This window comes from Rhipicephalus microplus, chromosome 2 (genome assembly GCF_043290135.1).
Source record: "Rhipicephalus microplus isolate Deutch F79 chromosome 2, USDA_Rmic, whole genome shotgun sequence".
NCBI lineage: Eukaryota > Metazoa > Arthropoda > Arachnida > Ixodida > Ixodidae > Rhipicephalus > Rhipicephalus microplus.
The window spans coordinates 236070848-236095660 of record NC_134701.1 but is presented as its reverse complement, the minus strand read 5'-3'; the positions used below and the strand labels follow the sequence as shown (position 1 = coordinate 236095660).

Sequence of the window (24813 nt, the reverse complement as noted above, 5' to 3'; positions counted from 1 at the left end):
GTTGTTTTATCTGCGGACCTTGACCGCGAAGACCGGCTTTCGGCGCTGCTGTGTAACTTGGCCTGGATTCTCCCATCCCCGCTGCCGGATCATTTTTACTTCTTTTTCTCTTTTGTGCAGATGTGTTGTAGCTGAATTTTGAGGTCCCAGGGACGCGGGACTAATTTAGAGGGATTTCCAAAAGTCATCCTTGCGAGCCAAATTGTTTGCAATAAGCGCTTCGTTCACGAACAATGTGAGAACCGAATATGAGGACACCAGGTACTCTAATAACGTGTACCACTTTTCTCTTTTCACGCTTCTGCGATTGATTCTTTGGATCGTTGTTCTCACGTGCGTGTTTATAAACACGAAGGGACATAAAGAAAATGAAACACTTGTTTTCGGAACACGTTCACGACTCCGTAACGGCTACAACCACATTCGCGTAAGAAGCGGCGCACGCACAATTAAGGAACTTCATCTCAGTATGTATAGAAGGTTGCTTACATTTATGCAATTATTGAAGTTCTTAGACCGAGGCAGGTTCCGGTGTAAGTACAACAGTTAGTTTGCTTTCAAATAAAGAACATAAATGAGGAAGAAGGAAGAAAAAAACAACGACCTAGGCATCGTCTCCGTTTTGAGAAGACGCGTGCTCTCTCGCGCGTTTTACCTTTTTTTTTTCTTTTTTGCTTCTTAGATTTCTCAAGATGAGCCACTGCGCAACTACCGAGACGAGGAAAATATGAGGAACAACGAGCGAGGATCGTCTTCGTCTCGGTGGATTCTCGGTGATTCACCATGTAAGCCCAACTCGCCCAATTTTTCACGTTGCTAGATATTCTAAAAACTGAACCATCCCCGAATAGAGGATTATGGTCACATAATTTACATTCAATCAGATCGCTTTCCACCCATGCCAGATGGCTCCTGTACGTTTCGCATCATTTCAAACTGCACATCATTTTAATAAGTTACCTTTAATGGTGCACATACACTGACATTAAGGTAGCTTATTAAAGGTAGCACATACACTGAAAATGCGAGAACGACGACTGAACTGAACTGCTTCGGAGAGTTAACTTTATATAAAGGTCACGACAAGGAGACATTCTTCTCTTCTTGTCCCTTTGTTTGCGCTAGTTCAAGGATGGCGCAGACACTTCGGACCGATAGGATCACTTCACAGAAAGAACCCAGGAAGAAGTTTTTGTAAACGAGGTTGCGGAAGTCCATTTGTTTCAGAAGTGCTCAACTCAGATAAACGGGAGCAGACTACATAGCGATTCCTACGAACGTTAAACAGGCTAGTCGTGACCGATATTTACTCGCCGTCTGTCGGCCCTCTCGGTCTGCGACCGCTTCAAATGGCTAGCTGCCTCTCGTCTACGATCTCCTTTTGTTCTGAGTGCTTTAAGGACTGTGCTTTGAAGCGTCTCATGTGAGAACGAGGCGAAAAAAAAAAGCGCAGCGTGAAGAGCGATGACTGCTCGCGGATCAGTAAAGTCATTTTTCTAGAAATACATGTCAAATTTTTTTCTATCGCAATTCCCTGGAATAGTTGCCGGGTGGAGAGGTCAAGGCACCCTCCTACGTAACCCGCGCCAATAATTGTATAATTCACGTCAGTAAATATTGAGAGCGTGTATGAGCGACACTGCTTTAGAATACGTGTGAGTAGACGCGAGTGCAACCGCGAATCCAGGTAAGAATGATTGCGAATAATCTGCATTCACTTTGATTCACTCAGAGAAAAGCCCTTAGATTTATATTCAACAAGTACTCCAAGTTAGACTCACCCTCAGATTTAGTGCTAGCCAACAACATTCCCTTGTTGCAGACGCGAAGAAGCTACATTAGAATTTCTTGAACGACTTTTGAACAAAAACTAGCTGTAGACACATCCCTGTATTTGACACCCCCAAGTGTCCGGCCCACCCAGCAACACCAGCCAAAAGCATTGATCCCATATTTTGCTCGCACAGACCTACTCAAGTTATCGTACTTTCCAAGAACCATATGTGAATGGAACTGCATGCCTTACTAATACATGTGATGAAAGAATTGCCCTACCAGACAACCTTCTTCGCCCTTTATTGTTTTAGTTCTACAATTGATTTTTTATTTATACCTGTATTTGTATGTGTATTACCACCCTGCTTGGACCTTGAGTCTGCAGTATAAATAAATAAATAAATAAATAAATAAATAAATAAATAAATAAATAAATAAATAAATAAATAAATAAATAAATAAATAAATGAATAAATAAATAAATAAATAAACATTTTTAAATGAAGTTCTATCTGTTCATCCATCCGTACATTCACTCGGACTCAATCTCACCAAAATAATACTCACCTGGACTCACTTCGACTCAGGGTTATGACTCGATCTTAGTGTGAGTGAGCAGACTCGCGAGTGAGTTTGCCGACCGATGGTCTAGCTCACCTGATGCGGTGGAGAGGAACGCCGCTTGTTGAAAAGCACCGTAAGGACGAGACGGTGCAAAATGGCGAATCATGACAACGCATCATTGTGAACTGGTAGCTTATTGGAAATAGGTTCTTGATTGATTTGATTGATATGTGAGGTTTAACGTCCCAAAACCACCATATGATTATGAGAGACGCCGTAGTGGAGGGCTCCGGAAATTTCGACCACCTAGGGTTCTTTAACGTGCACCCAAATCTGAGCACATGGGCCTACAACATTTCCGCCTCCATTGGAAATGCAGCCGCCGCAGCCGGTATTCAAACCCGCGACCGGCGGGTCAGCAGCCGAGTACCTTAGCCACTAGACCACCGCGGCAGGGCTATTGGAAAGAAGTTACACGTATGTAAATGAACCTATAGGTGCGAGAAAAAAAAAACTATACGACAATCAAAGGCCACAGCAATGTCTGGAAGATACGGCAGCAAGAACAAACGCAATCACGACTCACACGTGGAACGAAATTCTTTCTTGTGAAGAGTAAATTGTTTACTAGCACATGACTTAACCCTTAAAATTTTATTACAATCCCCATCAACATTGTTGACTGATTGTTTGTTTTCGCTCAACCGCTGTTCCAATTTGCCTTGTGAGTACAGTCTAGTGTTCTTGGAATAAAATAGGAATACCCCCCTTACTTGCGATGCAGTGGTTTACAAAGTGGTGCACGCTTTTGAATAGATAACTCGTGAGCTAATCACGTACGTAATCATCACGTTGCTACGTTCGTACGTTATGAAGTGTGTGTGGTATTAAAGGAACATGAAGTGTGCTAGAATATACATGGCAAGAAAGATGGCCTGTAAAACGACAGGGGGGTGGACTATCACCATCCTGTCGTGTAGGGGTCTATCATGTATGAAAGCACAGAATTTGTATTGTATGCTTCTGCCCTCTGAACTCCCTGTGTATCGCGTGCCTTAATTTTCTTCTACGGTGAAGGTGGACAAGTACACCTAGAATTAGAACTTTGACGAGAATAATGTGCGAGATAAAACGGCTGCTTCGTGGGATGCGTTATTCGTGTCACGCGTTGTTTTATACGTGTTACACGAAACAAGTGTTGTGCGTCACACCTATAAAACACTTGTATAGTGTCCTATATAGGGCGGCCGACATGACGCACTTTCTTGTTCAGCGAAGGGGCGCGTCATATAGGACTGTCAGGACACCGGTTGCTGTCATTGATTATGAGGACGTGTCATCGTCGTATCCAAGGGTATGTGCTTGTCCGTGGTGCATATATTGCCACATTGAATATGCAGCGCGAAGAGGACAACGAAGAACACGCGCAGCGAGTGAAGAAGACGAGGCTCTCTCCCGATCAGTTTGCCAGTATTCTAATACAATTAAAGTGAGTTTCCTGGATTCGACTGCTGCTGTTTCTGCATTGTGACACTGGTGGAGGTGCTGGGTACATGTTCGGGACGCCTGACAACAGCCCCGCATCTGGTCAAGAAAGACTTCCGCGCATCGACACCCCCGTTCACCGCAGCAGCCGGCGCCTGTTAGGCCTCAGCCCGGAGTTTGGTCCATTGCCGGAAAGCGTGACTGTGCCAGAAAGCATGACGGCGCCTGGAAGCTCTGGCCCCAACATGTCCAGCCCCAGCACGACACAGGTGACTGTTTTGAACCCTCGACTTCCGGTTGACTTCCACGGAAACGCATATGAGGATGCACATGACTGGCTCGAGGAATACGAGCACACAGCGAATGTTAACGGTTGGAACACCACACAGAAATTGGGCTACGTTTATTTTCCGCTTCAAGACGGAGCCCGAACGTGGTTCACGAATCGCGTGTGGTCGTCTTGGGACGAGTTCCGGCAGAAGTTTCTCGACACGTTCGCGAGCACTGAAAGACGAGAAATCGCACAGCGTCTCCTCGAATCACGGATTCAGAAACCAAATGAATCCGTTACGATGTTTGTTGAGGACATGGCGCGGCTATTTCGTCGAGCAGATCCTAATATGCCCGAAACCAAAAAGGTTAGCCACCTCATGCGGGGCATTAAGGAGCAGCTGTTCGCTGGTCTCGTACGAAACCCGCCTACAAGTGTGGATGAATTCTCCAAGGAGGCGACATCTATCGAACGCGCACTGCATCTACGTTATCGCCAGTATGACCGCCCAACCCACAGTGCACCGATCAGCGTGGCAGCCTCTACCACAGCAACAACACCCGACGAAGGTTCTTTGCGCCAACTAATACGAGAAATCGTACAAGAAGAGGTCAAGAAACTCGTCCTCAAACCGAATGACTGCGCGATCGCCTCAGTGACGGAAGTTGTACGCCAGGAGATCAGGCAAGCGCTCTCGCTTCCTGAGCCGAACACGAGCAGTCCCAGGGCAAGCTATGCAGACGTAGTCCGCCGACAGCCAGCGAACGTGCCGACACCACATCAGTACCACCAGCAACATCCGCCGACAGCGCCTTGGTACTACAGAGAAACTTCGATGCCGAGGCGGCCACCACTTCGCAAAACTGACATCTGGCGTACCCCTGATCATAGGCCCCTGTGCTTTCACTGTGGGGAAGCAGGCCACATCGTTCGGTATTGCCCGTATCGCGCCGCAGGGTACCAAGGATTTCCTTCTACGGTTCCTCGGCGCCATTTCAACGGAACATCTGACGTCGACACGAGTGTCATGACCCCGCGGGATGTTCCTCCTGGGTTTCGGTCACGCTCACCCTCTCCTGGGCGTTTTTCTCCATCCTCTAGGCGGAGCACCACTGACATGCCAAGAGGGAGATCTCCTAGTCTACGCCGGGGAAACTAAAAGCAGCGACCTTAGGGGGGAAGGTTGCGAATCGTCGAAGTGCTGAAAATCCCCCATTACTGCCGAGCGAAGAGAGACACATTTTCAATGAATCGACGAAAGATGGGGTTGTTACTGCCGAAGTTGCAATTACGATTGACGGACATGACGTCATGGCATTGGTCGACACTGGCGCGGACTTCTCGATAATGAGTGAGAGTCTGGCAGACACGCTCAGGAAGGTTAGAATGGAATGGACAGGACCGCAGATTAGAGGAGCTGGAGGGCAGCTACTCACACCTACCGGAAAGTGCACCGCAAGAATGAAGATAGGGGATGCATCCTTCGTCGCAACTTTTGTTATCCTTTCTGAGTGTTGCAAGCAGGCAATCTTGGGGATGGATTTCTTGCGTGAATATGGTGCCATCATCAATATTCCGGACGGTGTACTGACCTTTTCAGCGGATCAAAGCGCGGCGCTACACCGAAAATCCCTACGAGTCGTTGACGATGTGACCATACCTCCGTTATCGTGCCGCCTTGTTCCAGTCACGTGCAGCGAGCAGAATACTGGAGAAGGAATCGCTGAACAAGTATTGACGCTCCTACTCTCTCGCGGTGTTGCAATTGCCAGAAGTATCGTCAACGTTGTGTGCGGTGAAGCAGAGGTTCTGTTGACGAATTTTACCAACGAGCGACGACACATTACACAAGGCACTACAGTCGCCTACTTCGACGAGATCACCGAAATCCGCGAGTGCTGTGTAGTACAACAGGACGAGCCGCAAGCCACGTCAGCCTCACCACCTATTGACGTAAGCTCGGATTTGTCACCAGCGCAGAGACAGCGTCTAGTAGATCTTCTTCACCAGTTCAACGACTGTTTTTCATCGACCTCGAGGGTCAGTCAAACGCCACTGACGAAGCATCGGATAATAACGGAGGAGACGGCAAGGCCAATACGACAGATCCCATACCGCGTAGCACCGAAAGAGCGTGAAGCAATCCAGGAACAAGTGAAGAAAATGCTCGATGATGACGTCATCCAGCCGTCAAGAAGTCCTTGGGCATCGCCGGTAGTGCTGGTTAAAAAGAAAGACGGAAGCTTGCGATTTTGTGTCGACTACCGCAAGCTGAACCGTGTGACAAAGAAAGACGTGTACCCATTACCGCGCATCGATGATTCACTCGACAGGCTGAGGTATGCACGCTACTTTTCGTCAATGGACCTCAAAAGTGGGTATTGGCAAATAGAGGTCGACGAGCGAGATAGAGAAAAAACGGCTTTTGTAACGCCTGACGGGCTTTATGAATTTAAAGTCTTGCCATTCGGATTGTGCTCAGCCCCCGCAACATTTCAGAGACTGATGGATACCGTTCTGTCAGGCCTTAAGTGGCAGACATGTCTGGTCTATCTGGACGACGTCATTGTTTTTTCAAAAACATTTGAGGAACACCTGAGCAGGCTGCTATCGGTATTTAGGGCATTAAGGTCTGCCGGCCTGACACTGAAACCCGAGAAGTGTCATTTTGGTTTCAAGGAGCTTAAATTTTTAGGCCATGTGGTGAGCCATGAAGGTGTTCGACCTGATCCCGATAAGATTGCGGCCGTCAGAAAATTTCCGGTACCAAAAGACAAGAAAGCAGTCAGGCGTTTCCTTGGCCTATGCGCATACTACCGAAGGTTTATTGCCAATTTCTCCAACATAGCCTCGCCGTTAACACGACTCACAAGAGAAGACGTTTCGTTCACATGGGGCGACGATCAACAGGTGGCATTTGACGATCTCCGACAACGCCTGCAGACTCCGCCTGTGCTTGCTCACTTTGATGAGGATGCTCCTACCATGGTCCATACAGATGCCAGCAACGTGGGTTTAGGCGCTGTACTCGTCCAGTGGCAAGACTCAGCCGAGCGTGTGATCGCATATGCTAGTAGGACGCTTTCCCGCGCCGAGTCCAACTACTCCACAACGGAAAAAGAGTGTCTTGCTGTCGTATGGGCGGTTATGAAGTTTCGTCCGTACCTCTATGGCCGTTCCTTCCACGTAGTCAGCGACCATCATTCCCTCTGCTGGCTGACCAACTTGAAAGACCCGTCTGGTCGGCTCGCACGGTGGAGCTTACGCCTCCAAGAGTTTGATATGACGGTCGTGTATAAGTCTGGACGGCAGCACGCCGACGCCGATTGCTTATCAAGGTCACCGATAAAGCGCGAAGAGGACACAGAAGATGACAGTATGGCGTTTGTAGGAGTCGTTGACACCACTACGATTTTGTGCAAGCAGAAAGAAGACAGTGAGTTGCTTCCTCTTATTGAATTTTTGAATGGCCGGACAACAACCGTCCCTAGAAGATTTGCAAGGAGCCTGCCGTCATTCTGCTTACGTAGTGGTGTTCTCTATAAGAAGAACTTTTCTCCCAGAGGAAGTACCCACCTACTTGTCGTTCCGACGTCACTTCGTGAGGAGATACTTTGTGCTTGCCACGATGAGCCAACGTCTGGTCATCTCGGATACACACGCACATTGGCCAGAATCCAACAGAAATACTACTGGCCAAGACTTCCAGCTATTGTGAAGCATTACGTGCGCACGTGCCTCGATTGCCAACGACGAAAATCGCCACCGTTAAAACCAGCTGGGCTATTACAACCAATTCAAGTGCCCACGGCACCTTTTGCCCAAATTGGAATGGATCTCCTTGGACCATATCCGACTTCCCATGCTGGCAACAAGTGGGTAATAGTCGCCACTGATTATCTTACGCGCTATGCCGAAACAAAGGCTTTGTCAAGTGGCACCGCCGTTGAAACCGCACGATTCTTCGTAGAAAATATCGTCCTGAGGCACGGTGCTCCAACAATCATAATAACGGATCGAGGTGCCGCTTTCACGGCCACGCTCCTGAAGACAGTGCTTGAGCTCAGTGGAACCGCCCATCGGAAAACCACTTCCTATCATCCACAAACCAACGGCTTAACAGAACGCCTCAACAAGACTATTGCCGACATGTTGAGTATGTACGTTGATGTGGATCACAAGAACTGGGACGATATTCTACCGTACATCACGTTCGCCTATAATACAGCGCAGCAAGAAACTACACGAAGAACGCCGTTCAGTCTCCTTCATGGCCGTGAAGTGACGACGATGCTTGACGCCATGTTACTGCACGACTGCAATGACATCGATTTGGACGCTGCATCTTTTACCCAACGAGCAGAAGAAGCGAGGCAGCTTGCGCGCGTCCGAATCACCCAGCAGCAAAATTATGACGCCCAACGTTATAATCTGCGACACCGACATGTCGTCTATCGGGCCGGCGACAAAGTTTGGGTATGGAGTCCTATCCGCCGCCGGGGACTGTCTGAAAAATTGCTGAAGAAGTATTTTGGCCCCTACACAGTTTTACAACGCCTGAGTGACGTTAATTACGTGGTCGTTCCTGACAACCCCTCGACAACTCGCCAGCAAAAACCAGAAATCGTGCATGTTGTGCGAATGAAGCCCTACTTTTCGGAGTGATTTACACCATACATCTACTACACCGTCTTTTGTAGAAGAGCATCGGGACGCTGCTCTTTGGAGGGGGGCAAATGCCACATTGAATATGCAGCGCGAAGAGGACAACGAAGAACACGCGCAGCGAGTGAAGAAGACGAGGCTCTCTCCCGATCAGTTTGCCAGTATTCTAATACAATTAAAGTGAGTTTCCTGGATTCGACTGCTGCTGTTTCTGCATTGTGACAATATCACCATGCTCAAACTGAAAATAAATAACACTAAAAAATTTATGAAGCATCGAATGTTCAGTTCAGGTTACTCTGTTTTCGTCTTCCTTTTCCAAGGTACAAACGCAGAGGGGAACGAGGCGGAAACACCGCCATGCATCCCAGAATGCTTTAAAAGCCGCACGGCGTAAACAGCGAGCCTTTGTGCGGAGTAGGCGGAAATGACAATTAATAACGAGCTTGACGTCTTATATATACGGCGGTCTTCGCCGAAAATTCTCATAAGTGCCGAGACCATGGGCCACGTATTGCAATAATGGCGCACCAAAAAGCCAGCATTCTCTGATGCGGACCTTGGAAACGAAGTGAAAAATACCCGACGAGGAAAGTTTACGAGTTGTTTCAATGGATGGTGGCGTTTTATTCTTGGCTCAAAATACTTCGGACCAGGTGTATACGCTGGTGGGCGTCGTAAACAGTCAAAGCAAAAGCAGAGTCCTTCGAAGTATCGAAGGGCTGTGGTAAACGCTTCGTGCACACGAGTTGACCAGTGGACAGACTGGCGTTAACATTCTCTCGCCGCGCCTGGTAATGGTATTTTGAATGAATTATACTTAAATGGACCGTGGAGAGAAAAATAATGAGATATCCAATCATATACATACACTCATCGTAAGGCTGAATGCATTTGCACGTTTTTTGAAACGTTGCATCTATTTGTGATATGTTTTGTGGTGAAAAAAAAAGATTATCGTGTTCAGCGCACTAAATCAGGTTCTTCATAGTTTCATTTATCCACCAAACACGCCCGCATTGCTTGTCATCCCTGGAATAAAACGTTTTCGTGACTCTTTCAAAAACGTTGCAGAAAAGTCCTGTGAGGACGCACTCCTCCAAGTAAAACACGGAATATTACAAAATAATAAAAATCGTTTATACACGGTTGGTTTATTCTTGGACGAGCGTGAAGCATTTGACAGCGTGAATCACGAAATACTGTTATCGAAACTTCACACCTATGGGATACGTGGTACAGCGTTAGAACTCATGCGAAGCTATTTAACGGATTGTTTTCAGTATGTTTCTCTCAATCAGGTGACCTCTCCGCATCTTGAAATACAAACTAATGTGCCGCAGGGATTTTTACTAGACCCGGTAATATTTACCATATACATTAATGACGCCTCAAGCATTCCACCTACACCGAACATAGTTATGTATGCGGATGACACTAATCTTTCTTTTCAAGCACATCCCTATAACAGACTGAAAAAAAATCAGTGATTATTTAGATCTATTGCCTGACTGGCTTAACTTAAACAAACTTCAGTTAATGTTACGAAAACAAATATATAGCATTTAAGACAATAAATAAACCAATGCCTCTTAATATTACTGTTTTATTCAATGGAAAGCAGATAGAACGATTAGCAACGCAAAAGTTTTTGGGTTTATGGTTTCATGAAAACCTCTCTTGGGACAATTATGTAAATAAGCTCTTCAGTGACCTTAGCAAAGTGGTAGGCACTATATATAAAACAAGTAGTCTTATACCACTACCACTAGGAACAGCAATGTACTACGCCCTTTTTTACTCAAAACTTAGTTATTGTGCATTAGTCTGGGGAACAACAACTGCAAAAAATTATGACAAATTGATTAAACTGCAAAAAAAGGTAATAAGAAGTTTCGAAAACTATCATGGAAGGCCCCGAGACTTACCACACACAATCTTTTTAATAAACATTCATCGATGAAAGCAAGTCAAATTTACTATTATAGATTACTATTGCTCATAAAAAGAGCAGATACTCTATATTAGTAGTACACCAATTTCATCTCCACGGTATCAGTTACGCCACCAAATAACAATGCCATCACTCAGGCGAAAAAACTATGAACGCCAGGACCTACAATATCAAATACCTCGGCTAATAAACAATGAGAGGAACGACGTGGCCTTTTACGCACTCCGTTTCAAACAATATAGAAAGAGCTTTCTCTTACATTCTACGATAACTTTTCAACGACAAATTTAGACTTCGTTTATACATGTCTTTTTCACTGTTTTTATCATTTCAGTTTTAATCTTCATTATTTAATGTATTGGGGTACATATTCTATAACTGTTTGAATGATGTTTTTTTTCATAAAGTGTTTTGCAGGATATGTTTCGTTTCATGAAGTGCTTGCATGACTTTTTTTATTTTACACAAAGTGTTTTTTTGCATGTTTCATAAAGCGTTTGCAAACTTTTTTGTTGCCTAGAGGTATTTTGTATCATGTGAAACTGTATTTTATCTATTTGCATGTTGATGCTTTGTTGTTTTACATGCATCAAAACCATTTGCATGCATGCCGAATGCCCAAAGGAGTAAGAGCCTCTGTCAGGCCACATAGCTCTTGCTCCTCTTTCTGTAAAACGAAAGAAATAATAAACGAAAGAAAGAAAGAAAGAAAGAAAGAAAAAAAGAAAGAAAGAGAGAAAGAGAGGAAGAATAATAAACGTTGACTTACAGTTCCGACCACCGAAATATATCTATAACGGTTTCTTAATGAGAGCGTAAATATAAAGAAAGCTAAACCAGGCAGAAGTTCAGGAGACGGACATTAAAAGAAACGACAATTATTGAACACGGGTCGTCGTTGGAGACAATGTTTAAACAAGCGGTCCTGCCTTTTGCAATGAGAAGGCGACTCTATCTGTCGAAACTTTCACCACCCCCAACAAAAAAAAAAATATGCATCTCGTATAAGGAAAAGAAGTTTGCGACGGAGGAATAACACGCAAAAGTAACAAGCTTAGTGAAACGGTCAAATAGTAGCGTAAGTAAAATAATACAATAATTATTGGAGTTTGACGCCACAAAACCACCATATAATTATGAGAGACGCCGTAGTGGAGGGCTTTGAAAGTTTCGTCGACCTTGGGTTCTTTGACGTGATCATGAATTTTAGTTCAGCGGCCTCAGGCATTTACGCCTCCATCAAAAATAGGGTCACCACGACCGGGATTCGATTCCGCGACCTGTGTGTCAGCAGTTGAGAACAATGATCACCGTGGCGGGTGATGTATTTGCGTATCGTAAAACAAAATGCGGAAGAAACGAACTTTGAGAAAACTGAGAGAAATTGAATATAAAGAAAGAGAAAAAGTTTATTCATCAACCGGCCTACACTTGCATGTCTTCACTACCCCCCTAGAGGTCACGAGAGTACACCGGGAGAACCACTCGCAATAACAGAGATATCACCGTGTCGCTAAGCACGTGTGCCTGAAACGGCTGTTTTACTTGGTTCGTTCGCGTTTGGTTTTTTTCACGAGGAAGTTAGTTGCGATCCTTATATTTTCCACAGACCTGCCTCTTCGACCACTGTTGAATAGGCAAAATAGGCGAACATGTCCGAGCCACCTTAAGAACCATCAATACGTTTATTCGCGTTAGAATATTAGTGTGCCTTAGCCCTTACGTTGGGGTGACAGTCACATTTCGTGTTTACTGCAAGAGACGAAAAAATGAAAAGTTACGCACAGGTGATCCTCCGCGGCGCAGCAAAGCGGTCTCAGTGGAAGAACCACTCAATGGGCATCGGTGCAACGGGCGCGCAACGGCGCCGCATCTTCCCCAGTGTTCTCGGTCATCGGCGGCTCCGGGCAACAACCTCCGGCCATTGCGTCACAGGGAAGCACGACGGCAGCGCTCGTTACAGCGCCGGCGAATCGAGTCTTTTTTTCTTTTCCGCGTACCTGTTAGAGCGTCCGCTCTCCTCGCCCGCTGAGGCATCAAGAAAGAGGCGCGAGGAGGATGGTGCAGCTTTTTCGGCAGCGCAGGAGAGCGTGTCTAGCACATCTCGGCTCGCACGTGACGCGCCGAACACAAAGGGAAAAAAGAAAGAGAGAGAGAGAGAGGAGGAGGAGGAGGAGGCACGGGATAAGAAAGACAGTGTGTGTGTCAATTATCCAAGCTCGTTGTCCGCGGCATGATTCGATCGATGCGTGAGAAAGGAAATCTCGCATATAATTTTAAGAAGGCTTGGTCACATCTGTTCGGACAAAGGAGGTATTCGAAGGCACGCGTGGTGGGAAATAATGCCTCCGTTCCCCTTTCACGCCAAGTTCGCCCCTCGCCCGGCAGAGCCACGCGCGCCTCGCCTTGGCCCGGTCAAAAATAAAACAGGTAGGGGGTCTTGAGGGGGAGACAGACAGACAGTGGAAGGGGGCACTGGAGCTCTCTTGCGAATCAAGGTCACAGTGTTCCTGGACAGCGGAGGGTCCAGTTCGGCTGTAGGACGGGACCACGAACGCCGAAGACGCGATGGAGAACTCGGGCACGGCGGCCGTCGCCCTGGATTCGACGGCAGCGTCGGTGTTCCTGCGACGTGATCCCCGCACCGAGGGCTGGGCCCTGGTCGGCAACAAGGAGTTCATCATCGGCCTGATCTGCGCCTACGTCTACGTGGTCAAAGTGGCCGGACCCCGCTTCATGCAGGGCCGCAAGCCGTACGAGAACCTCAAGCCCGTCATCGTGCTCTACAACGGCGTCATGGTGTTGCTCAGCCTTTACTTCATGGTGGCCTACTTGACCAGGAGCTACCTGGGCGGTGGTTACAGCTTCGTGTGCCAGGGTATCGACTTCGACAGTCGCGACGAATTGACCATGAGCTTCCTGGCGCACTGCTGGTGGTACGAGTGGGTGAGGATCGCCGACTTCCTGGACACGGCGTTTTTCGTGCTGCGGAAGAAGGACTCGCACATATCCGTGCTTCACGTCGTCCACCACGTCCTGGTGGTTTTCAACGGCTGGTACGGGCTCGCGTACGGAGCGGACGGACACATCGCCTTGACCCTGATCTTCAACAGCTTCGTGCACGTGGTTATGTACTCGTACTACTTCCTCTCCCTTCTGGGTCCCGCAGTCCGCAAGCACCTCTGGTGGAAGCGGTACCTCACGCAGCTGCAGATGATCCAGTTCGTCATACTCATCGCGCACGGGCTGGTCCCGTTGTTCCTCGAGTGCGGATACCCGAAGGCACACGTCTACATTGGTCTCCCGCAGGGACTGTTCTTTCTCGTCATGTTTCTCAACTTTTACCTGAGGAACTACAACGACAGGAAAAAGATGGCCGCACAGAATGTCTCCAAGAACAAGCTCCAGTGACTCCGTTTTTACAAAACCTTGACTCCTTTTTTGTTTCTTGTTTTTTTGTATGAGAGTATATGTATTTTACAATGCTTGTTCAATCAGTGTTTTCTTTTTGTTAGTGCTCGCTGTTGCGTGGTCCCAGATGAGTTTCGCAAGTCCATGACGGCATAAGAAATTACGTAGTTTTAGGGGTTTGAAACCAAAAATACAACGACTTTTTCACACTCGACTTCAAAGACAATGCGGGTTTCACCGTGAGTAAATTCTTTGTTCGCGCGCAACAGGATCTGCAAGTCTATCAAGGCTGTCCAAGTGAACAAGTGTTTCCGCGCTTCCCATGGCATGCATAATTATATTCGAATCACGGGTAACAGGTATGTGAGATGCATGCACCGATCTTTACGGTGGGTAGTTTGTTGAGTGATCGATATCAATGAGTCTACTATTGCCAGTATGACCATAAAACAAATTGACTCAGCACATTTACAAAAGCTCTAGTGCATATGTGCGCGTTTGTTTGCGTTTTAATAATGAATGGGTTGTGCAGAAACAAAATGGCGAAGATAGGATGTTGAACTGAAGAAACGAAATCTTCTTATGTCCAGCCTGCTCGGAATTCGGTCAGGATAAACTTATAAAAGTACTCGAAATACAAAACCACTTTAATGATGTGCACATAACTCACGGCATTTAGGATTATCGCGCTGCATTTATAAACTAACAGTGATAGCAACTGATGCTGTTCTGTGAATATCAAGCAGATCAATTCATCTTATACGCAAGAGCACGATATATACGAAAAGAGGAACATTTTGCCCGTCGTTGTAGGATGTGTCGCTAGTCTTGCAACTGCATGGTCAGGCACCGTTGGCCCGCACCAGCCGAACATTCTGACTATGAAAGTTGCCTCGCGCTACAAATTTTTTTTTCAAACGAGCATTTAGCTTCATTCACAGCTTTTTCAGTGACCGATACATTCGATGAAGATATGTAAGCAGTTCGATCCTCAAACGCCTATAGCACTCAGTGGCGTAGCCTTGGAAGGAGGGGGGGGGGGGGGGAGTTATGCGGCTTCATGCAGTTCTTTTTATCCCATGCAATGTTTCACGCTTTCATGCACCACTGACACAAGCGGAGTCGCCTAGGGGGAGGACCTTATTGAGCTCCAGCCCCCCTCCCCTCCACTCAACACCACCCGGCGTGTGATTTTTTTGTGTGGGTGTGCTCTAACATACCGCCGTCTGAAATAACCATCATCACTGATAACCCACCTTCACTGAAAGCCACCCGGGATGACGTATAAAATGTTTTTTTTTTTGAGCCCCACAAGCCAACGGAATTTAAAAAGTTCTGGAAGGTGGCTTTTTTGCAAGGTTTCTATCAACCATGCAGTTTGTAAAACAGAGTTTCTGGCACATAATGCCACTTTTTCGACCCATAGTATTGCGGATTAGCGCGCGCCGTGCTCTGACCGCTGACCGGAGCACGAGCACCGGCTTGGAGTCGAAAATACTTGTTTTAGAACCGGGAAGAGCAGTGGAAGGGGGTGTTATTCTTCGAATGTCACTGTTGAGGTAGGTTAGGTCTGTGTCGCGGCACGGTGATGAAAGCTTTTGTTGAAAGGCCACGATGAAAGGTCTGACTGCAAAACGTTGGCAGATCCCACGTACAGTGGTAATAAATGATATGCGAAGCACGAATGAGGAAGGTAGGTATGTCACTTTAAAATAAGCACAACAATATGTGGCGGACGTAAAGTATGCCGTACATGACTTCACGTCATGATTACCATGTTTGCACCCGGAATGCACATACCTTCGTCGTCCATTCACGTCCCGTAATACCAAATTTGGTATAAGTGAAGCTAGCGAAACGGCCGCAAGCGCGTCATGAGCGTGGCATGAAGTCACATTCTTAACATGACACGCATCTCATGATTATCATGTTTGCACTAGTCGTATACCATCTTCATTCATTCACGTCCCGCAATACCGAATTTGGTTTATGTGAAACTAGCGAAAGGATCGCGAGCGTACCATGAGCGGGGCGTCTAGTAATGACTTTTATGACATGCATGTCATGATCTCCACGTTAGGGCCTGTCATGTTCGCCATGCAGTCATATCATACCATACCAGTTTTTCAATGTCATGTGAACGAAACCAGCACAAGAGCAACAAGACCATAAAATGTAAATCATGACATTTATGACATACATGTCATGACGTTCATGCTATGACTAGTCACTTACGCTCGTCATACAGTCATGTTATGCCATAGCAATTTTGGTATGGCTTAACATGATCGAAACGGCCAGGAGAGCTAAAAGTCGTAGGCGGTTAGATAGATAGATACGCTCAAAGTCGCCGAAGTTCGCTGAGAAATGCTCCGCATTCAACAGGTCAGGTAAGCTCTCCATTGAATAAATAATGATACCTTTGGCTTGACTTAGAACTAACCAGTGTAGTTAAACAAAAGGTCGGCAATACTTGTAGAGTTCACTCAGACTTACTCATAAAATATATTTTGAGCTTTGGACTCGCTCAGACTCACCGATCGATGAGTCAGAGTGAGTCCGAAAGAGAAAATAAGGAGAAAGGCGGGGAGGTTAACCAGAGCTGAGCCCCGGTAGGCTACCCTGCACTGGGGAAGGGGAGCGGAGAAGGCAAGTTATAGAGGAGGAGAAAAAAGGCCACTGACTGGGCTGACGCGTAACAGTTTCACAGAGTCGACTGATGAGTCCGTCAGCGTATAGAATTAGCTTCTTCGGCCGGGGTTTCAATGTTCTTTAACACCACTATCTCACGAAATCGGTGATCTTGGTGCCGTTTGACATAGTATATATCTTTGAAAACAAATTATCAAAACTTTTAAACTAGTAAGACCGTCTTTCTTGGAAGAGGTGACAGCGTAACATATAATAATCATGAAATTGTCTGAAAGAATTGGTAGGAGGAGGCCAAGGCACCCCCTTCCATAATTCGCGCCTCTGATCATTAAATAATGAAACGGTGTATGAACGACACTGCTTTGAAATACCTGTAAGTAGACGTGAGTATGAACATGAATCCAGGTAAGGCTGATAGTAATGCTGAAGGTGAGATAGGACTTTAGGTCGGCAAAAGTAAGTGAAAATCACTCAGACTCACTCAAGAAATATATTTCATTCTTTGGACTGACTCGGACTGCGACTCACCAAATTTTCCCTGAGCCGAACTTAGTCGGACTCAAACTCACAAAAATCTATATTACTAATGTCATGCTTTTTAAAGGCATTTGTATTTTTTATCTCAGATAACAAGGTGCTCTATAATTCTCATGGCAGGACGGACAATCAACACGCGATGAATCTGCTTCCAGGTTTCATGGATTTGTGTTATCTATAATGAATTGGGCGATATTATTTCAGGAGAGACAAGTCGGCATGGGCACTACATTATCAGAGCTGAGCTAGTTGGTTTGTATTCCTGTTAAGAGACATGGCGTGCAAACATAGACACAAGAGCAAAATGAGGGTGCCGCAAATGCCAACGAACAACTGAAAGATGCACAGCAGCACAAAACAAAGCAGACACGAAAACCTGCCTGTGCATATCTCATGTGTCCGTGTTTGCATGTCGCATATTTTAACTTTGCGCTTGTGATAGCCATAAACTAATGGTCAAGATTCTTAACTAGACCTATTCAGTTCAGTTCATATTTCTATCACTTCAGTGCTAAAATACTGCTCAAATTTTTCCCCTAAGAACTATGCAATATGAAAGCATTTCTTATAAAACATTTGCAGGCAGAGAAAGTGCAAGTAATTCATGACCATACTTGGGAACCCTTATCAGGTAAAACGGTAAGCATTAAGCTAAGCACATTTTAATAATGTAACAAAATTTTCATAGATCTCATTTATACTGTTAGATTCATATATATATATATATATATATATATATATATATATATATATATATATATATATATATATATATATATATATATATATATATATATATATATATATATATATATATATATATAAATTTACTGAAGAAATTGTGCTTATAAGGTTCCCATGTCTCAATTGATATTCTAAATAATTGTCCTATGTCTCAACAGACAGAACTTACTTTTCAGCGGCTCTGCGAGATAAGCTCGTGTATCTTCACGTGCAGAGTTGTGCACTTTGTCTTTTTGTGAACCCAATGCTCTGATTACAAAAGTGTATCTGCTGTGGTTGCCAAATGGCAATGGCATTTTTAAGGGTGGGGCCAGTTCATCTGGCTGTATCCTGGTTGTGAATAATGGTGGGTGTCGAGCAAAGCAACATAATTGAGTCCCGAAACAAACTATATTTTGAACAAGTTTATTTTCTGTAAGTACATGAGAACTACACTTATTCCATTACAATGAAAACTGTTGTGTGTGACGTCATCATTTATTGCAATAGGGGAGAACAGCGTCAAAAGATACCCGAAAGGGTCCCCGGTGTCACATCACCGTATGTTCTGAAATCTTATGTTAAATGAAATTTCCAGTGGAGTGTCCTGGCTCTCTTCTGAAAGTGAAAATGAGAAGCAAGACAAAGGCAATTAAGAGAGAACAGCAGACTGCAGGGTCTTTCTAAGCTTTCACGGCACCAAAAGCTATAAGGCATTTCTCTTTGAGCACCTTTACACAAAAGCAAAATTCTTTTTCATGCCATCGCTGGTACTAACTTCCCCACCTACTCAGCCAAAAGGAGCGTGTTTCCTTCTGAAGTATTTTTATGAACAAGTAAACCCGTCAAAAAAGTGGAACACAACATAACTTGCATTTTCGAAAATTTCATGAGGCGACGCTCACAGCAGGCATTATGCTAGTCTTAAAATAAATACGAGACTATTCATCACCTAATCAAACTGTAAATTCAAGCTGTAAATTTATACTTAATGTTATAAATATGTGTTCACTTTGACTGAGCAATATTTTTGTAGTGAACTAGTACACTACAATAAAATATGACATGGGACACTTCAAATTGGCTCAACATAAAGGAGCAGGTTTGGACCAACCGTGTAATGAGCTAAGAGATAACAACAGGAAGTGAGCTATGGTAACATCGGCAACATCTAAGCCCTTGAGAGGTGTATTTCAATCGGTACTTTTTGCTGACCTGACAAAATGTCAAAATGTGGTTGAAAAAGATCACTTGCGCAAGAACAAGTAGAGTAATAATGTCAAGCCAAAAGGATAACTGATCAATGCAGAAAACAATACCAGGCCTGTGCGGAAGACGTAGCACAATCACAGCATAAGCTGGAGGAGTAGAATTCCATAGAGCCCTCAGCAAACTCTCGTGGGGTGCCAACTGTTGGTACACTAGCTAGGTACCCACTACACCAATCGCCATCAATTGACATAGTAACAATGTGTCCGGTGTGCATCTGTAAAGTGTTTACATAGCCTGCACACTTTGTTGATGTTGCGGCCGATGATGATGAGGTTGGCGAATTATGGTTCGGCCCTTCGTAACGAGTGGGAAGCTTTCAACCATCCAATCATTAAACAGTTCACATGAAGTGATGTCTTGTACAAGTCTATACTCTGCTTCCAAGCAATTAACGTGATTCGTCCCCTGACATGATGCCGGAAAAGGGTGTTTTCGCGAAGAATACTCAAGAACTTGCATTAATTTATAGCAGAATACTTGGTCACCATCTGGATTCCAGCATGGATTGCTCAAACACTGAGCTTTCTTTCTTACTGAGGATGACAACTGCAGTGGACTCTGGGGGCCGTTACAGACAATATTGCCTCTGAAGCTGGCTATTGCTAGCTGGTAACTTACATTGCAAAAAGTTTCTTTTGTGTTGAGTTATAACAGGCGGAAATCATATCACCCTACCAATAAAAAACAGCTGTGTGATACGATTGTACATCATGAAAAAAATTGCATGCTTGGGCAGTGATTACAGCACAATTTATAGCAAAAGCACACAATTTTGGACCAAACTAGTCATTGGCTTGAACCAAGTTAGGCATTTGTCGAAGTGTTTAAATTGTGCACTTTTGAGCAACAATGAGCCTCAGATTACACGCTATGACCTTCATGGGCAGTGATTACAGCACAATTTATAGCAAAAGCACATAATTTTGGACTAAACTAGTCATTGGCTTGAACCAAGTTAGGCACTTGTGGCAGTGTTTAAATTGTGCAGTTTTGAGCAACAGTGAGCCTCACATTACACGCTATGACCTTCATGCACCAATTGAAATTGACAACTTCATCACGACGAAGACATAGCAATAGGTTTCAAGAGGCTTGTTGGATGACGAGGAGGATCTGATAAGACTTGACAGAATTAGAGCTGACTGTTGTCTGTGTAATTATGCACAATACAGGCACTCAACACTTTCCCATGGCCCACGATGGGCAAATGTCAATTTCAGTTCACCTCAGCGGGACACTCTCTTCAATTGGGATGCACTATTTAAAATATAAAATCATTCTTATTATGAAGTCTTTAAATTAAAAATTATAATATAAGTCATAAAGTTATAAAGTCCTAAGTTTTTGAAAACCTTGGATGTGGAGCATCGCTTGGATGTTCCCTTGAGTCTCCCACCATCTCGAATCATGCCTTCTCATCCCTTTCTCACTAGGCACAAAAACTGCGACACTTCTGCCTCACAAAAAGTGTTGCAGAATGTCAATTAGTAGTCGCGAATCGCGCTCTGTCTGCCATTTGTTTATACGGTAACCTTGTGGCTGGCCACAAACTAGCTGTCTCTCCCACGCTCTTTAATTTCTCATGCCATCGCACTGAGCATGTACTCTCTCTAGACGCTTGTATGCTGCGTTTAACTTCCTTCGCACTGCCCTGAACAATAGCGCTCGGGCATTTTCTTATTGCTTGCGACGCTTGTGCAAGAGAGGCTAGCCTTTACCGTTGCTATGGATCCACGCTGCTCGCATGCTGCACTGCTTGTCTGCTGTACCTAATGTTGAATCGTTAATTAAAACTACACCAAGGCTATGTTATGCTGAGCATCAATAACTAGACCTATCAGAACTTTGAGCTGAAGGTATGCAGCAAAAGTGAGCAAAAGCTTCGCCAGAAACATCTCGTACTATTACCTTCGGGATAAACAGTTGCTTAATGTCTGATGAAACAGAAATATCCTACCGTTTCATGAACACTTGTTATCAATTTTCACACCCGGTAGCTCACGCACCTCTCATATTGTTGCATTTGAAATCTTGTCATTGATGATTTTGGAAATTAATGAAACAGGAGTGTTTCACCTTTTGTTGAAATCAGGTCAGAGAAAATCTTCTTGATCGCACGAAATACCTAATGCTTTTTTAAAAAGGTATGCATAGTAACCGACTCTGCATACCTTCTTTATATATCCCCTTCAGCGGCCGTGTGTACAATTGTACACATCAAATTTAGAGGCATGTCACACACCGTGTGTTCATTCAAATGGCTTGAAACGTCGTGTGCGCATTTCTCGCTTGGCGTTTGCTTATGGCAGTCACATTACGCCTTTCGCGCGATTGTCCTGTGCGGCCGGAAGGACGGCGAGGCTGTATTTTCGTCGTCAACGACCCCGCTTTGTGCGCATATTTGCGAACGGCTCAATATAACGCGGCACTCGGAGTTGGTATTTTACGTAACTTCGCCGGGTCGCTGGACAGATTTCTCGCTCGCCCGCTGACGAAAAAGCAAGGTCCATAAGTCGGCGAAAATTGTGGAGCTCACTCAGACTCACCCGTGAAATATATTTCACGCTTATTGCTGACTCTGAATTAAACTAACAAAAAGTTTTCTTAGCTGGAATCATTCGGGCCCACACTCACAAAAATTTTCTTCAACCGTACCTACTCTGACTCAAGCTCACCAAAATGTTCTTCACCTGGACTCACTCAGACTCAGACTCACTGCTAGATGGTTGACTCACGAATCCGTTAGCAAAAAAATCCGTAAATGGATATCGTTACTGATATCCGTTACCGATAATTCCACAGTGACTTGGCAGCCACTGTTGTGCGAGAAGTACTAGACGCAAAGACGCCTTATTCTGTGTTTCAAAGAGAGAGAGAGAGAAAGGAAAAACAGGGGGGTTAACCAGAAGGTGATTCTGGTTTGCTACCCTGTGCTTGGGAAGGGGGATTTCGTTCTTTCGAAGGGCGGTTGTCCAGTTGGCCTATAGTGCTGTTGAGAGGCTTGCTCTTTCGCAGTTGATGCGAGCGCAGTCAGAGAGAAGGTGCGCGACTGTTTCGCTGCACCCACACACTTCACATGACGGGATGTAAGCCATTTCAATCAGAAATGAATTAGCATTTGAGAACACCACTCCGAACCACAGATGGGCCAGCAAGGTAGTGTCATGTCGCGATACTGAGGCTGGGCGGGAGACGTAGCTGGAAGTCAGGATCCTATAAGTATGTAGATGTACACTTGTTGATGTCGGTGAATGCCATGAGTTCGACGTTAGACGACGGACTAGAATACGAAGTTCTTTTGCGGCATCAGATCTTAGAAGCGGAATGGCGGCACTGCTGACATGGGCAGATCGGGCAGCTGCGTCCGCTTGGTCATTGTCCTATATATAGTCCTTACCTTGGGTTGATACGGTGGCGTGCAACCAATCAAATGCTCTTTATTTATTTATTTATTTATTTATTTATTTATTTATTTATTTCCTTATTTATATGTGGGGGGACCAAAATTTCCAAAACCTTTTCTCGCGATTAAAAAAAATGGTTCTGAATTGGTTTTCAATGTTTATTTTGTTTTCTAGGCTCCTTTTCAAGCTTTCATCGGTTTCGTTATAGAAAGAATAAATGTCACCTGCAATGAAGCAAGACCCACCGAAATTAGTAATCAGTTCGCTGTAATTGATATATCGCTATGTCAGTGTTTCTTATGAGGAGCTTCAACTGTACTAACATATTATGTATATGATATCAGAGTGAAAGCGAAGAAAAGCCGTCGAAGCTCACCGATCTGCTCGTTGGCATTGATCGTCTTCATTTGAACGCGAATAGGATGTCCGTTTGGCTCTTTTAGCTCGTGAGAAGGACGCCTATTCAAAGAAGAGAGGTGTATATGATCTGTTCATGTCACATTATTTTGAAAAGATGCATGCATGGTGAGAATGAACAAATATTTACTTCCTTTGCAAAACAGACGGCAATTTTTATTTAGGCCACTTGGAAGGAACACATTCTTATTGAATTACGAACTCAAATTATCTGCCTCTTGCGTTCGTACATCAGCTCATGTGACCACATTGAACACAAAGAGCGTGGAAAGAGAGAAAGAAAGGGGACTCACGGGATAAGAAAGACAGTACGTGTTTCAATCATCCAAGATCGTTGTCCGCGGCGGTACGATATATATCGATGAGAAGGAAATGACGCATATAATTTTAGAAAGGCCAGGTCAGAGCTGATAATAACTCCGTTCTCCTTTCACGGCAAGTTCACCCCTCGCCTGGCAGAGCCGCGCGTCGCCTTAGGCCCGGTAAAAAATGAAACAGGTTGGGGGCTCTTGCGGAAGGGGGCACTGGGGCTTTTTTGCTAATCAAGGTCACAGCGTTCCTGGACAGGGGAGGATCCAGTTCGGCTACAGAACGGGACCACGAACGCCGAATACGCGATGGGAAACTCGGGCACCGCGGCCGTGGCCCTAGATACGACGGCAGCCACGGTGTTTCTACGACGCGATCCCCGCACCGAGGGCTGGGCCCTGGTCGGCAACAAGGAGTTCATCATCGGCCTGATCTGCGCCTACGTCTACGCGGTCAAGGTGGCCGGACCCCGCTTCATGCAGGGCCGCAAGCCGTACGAGAACCTCAAGCCCGCCATCGTGCTCTACAACGGTGCCATGGTGGTGCTCAGCCTTTACTTCACGGTGGCCTTTCTATCCAAGACGTACCTTGGTGGTGGCTACAGCCTCTTGTGCCAGGGTATCGACTTCGAGGCCCGAGACGAGAAGACCACGAGCATGCTGTCTCACGTGTGGTGGTTCGTGGTGTTGAGGATCGCCGACTTCCTAGACACCGTCTTCTTCGTGCTGCGTAAAAAGGATTCACACATATCCGTACTTCACGTGGTGCATCACGCCCTTGTGGTCTTGAATGGCTGGTTTGGTCTCGCGTACGGCGCAGATGGCCACATAGCCTTCAGCCTAATCCTCAACAGCTCCGTTCACGTGGTTATGTACTCGTACTACTTCCTCTCCCTTCTGGGTCCCGCAGTCCGTAAGCACCTCTGGTGGAAGCGGTACCTCACGCAGCTGCAGATGATCCAGTTTGTCGTACTCATCGCGCACGGGCTGGTTCCCTTGTTCCTCGAGTGTGGATACCCGAAGGTGCACGTGTACATCGGTATCCCGCAGGCACTGTTCATTCTTTTCATGTTTCTTAACTTTTATCTGAAGAACTACAACGACAGGAAAAAGATGGCTGCACAGTACGCCATCAAGAATAAACTACAGTGAATCCGACTTTACAAGAACCTCACTCCCTTTGTTAGTTCCGTGTTTTCTGTAGTATAATATATGCTTTTTACTGTGCTTTTTCAATAAGTGTTCTCGTTTCGTTAGTGCTCGCCGTTGCGTTGACGCAGATGAGTTTTGTGAGTCCATGACGGCATGGAAAATCCTGTACTTCTAGAGTACCGCTTGGTGTAGAACCAATTGTATACAACAATTTTTTTACAC

At 45.4% G+C, this 24813-nt stretch overlaps 2 protein-coding genes across 2 annotated transcripts; both read left to right on the top strand.

The window, feature by feature from the left end:
* Window positions 1–13025: 13025 nt before the first annotated feature.
* Window positions 13026–14209, top strand: LOC119169357 (very long chain fatty acid elongase AAEL008004). Its single transcript, XM_037420459.2, has one exon. The coding sequence runs from the start codon at window positions 13284–13286 to the stop codon at window positions 14124–14126; it is 843 nt and encodes a 280-aa protein (XP_037276356.2). The 5' UTR covers window positions 13026–13283; the 3' UTR covers window positions 14127–14209.
* A 9496-nt stretch (window positions 14210–23705) lies between these two features.
* Window positions 23706–24591, top strand: LOC119169511 (very long chain fatty acid elongase AAEL008004). Its single transcript, XM_037420553.2, has one exon. The coding sequence runs from the start codon at window positions 23749–23751 to the stop codon at window positions 24589–24591; it is 843 nt and encodes a 280-aa protein (XP_037276450.2). The 5' UTR covers window positions 23706–23748.
* The last annotated feature ends 222 nt before the right edge of the window (window positions 24592–24813 follow it).

Coding starts and splice junctions, on each gene's coding strand:
- LOC119169357 (XM_037420459.2), top strand. CDS start 13,284: ATGGAGAACTCGGGCACGGCGGCCGTCGCCCTGGATTCGACGGCAGCG.
- LOC119169511 (XM_037420553.2), top strand. CDS start 23,749: ATGGGAAACTCGGGCACCGCGGCCGTGGCCCTAGATACGACGGCAGCC.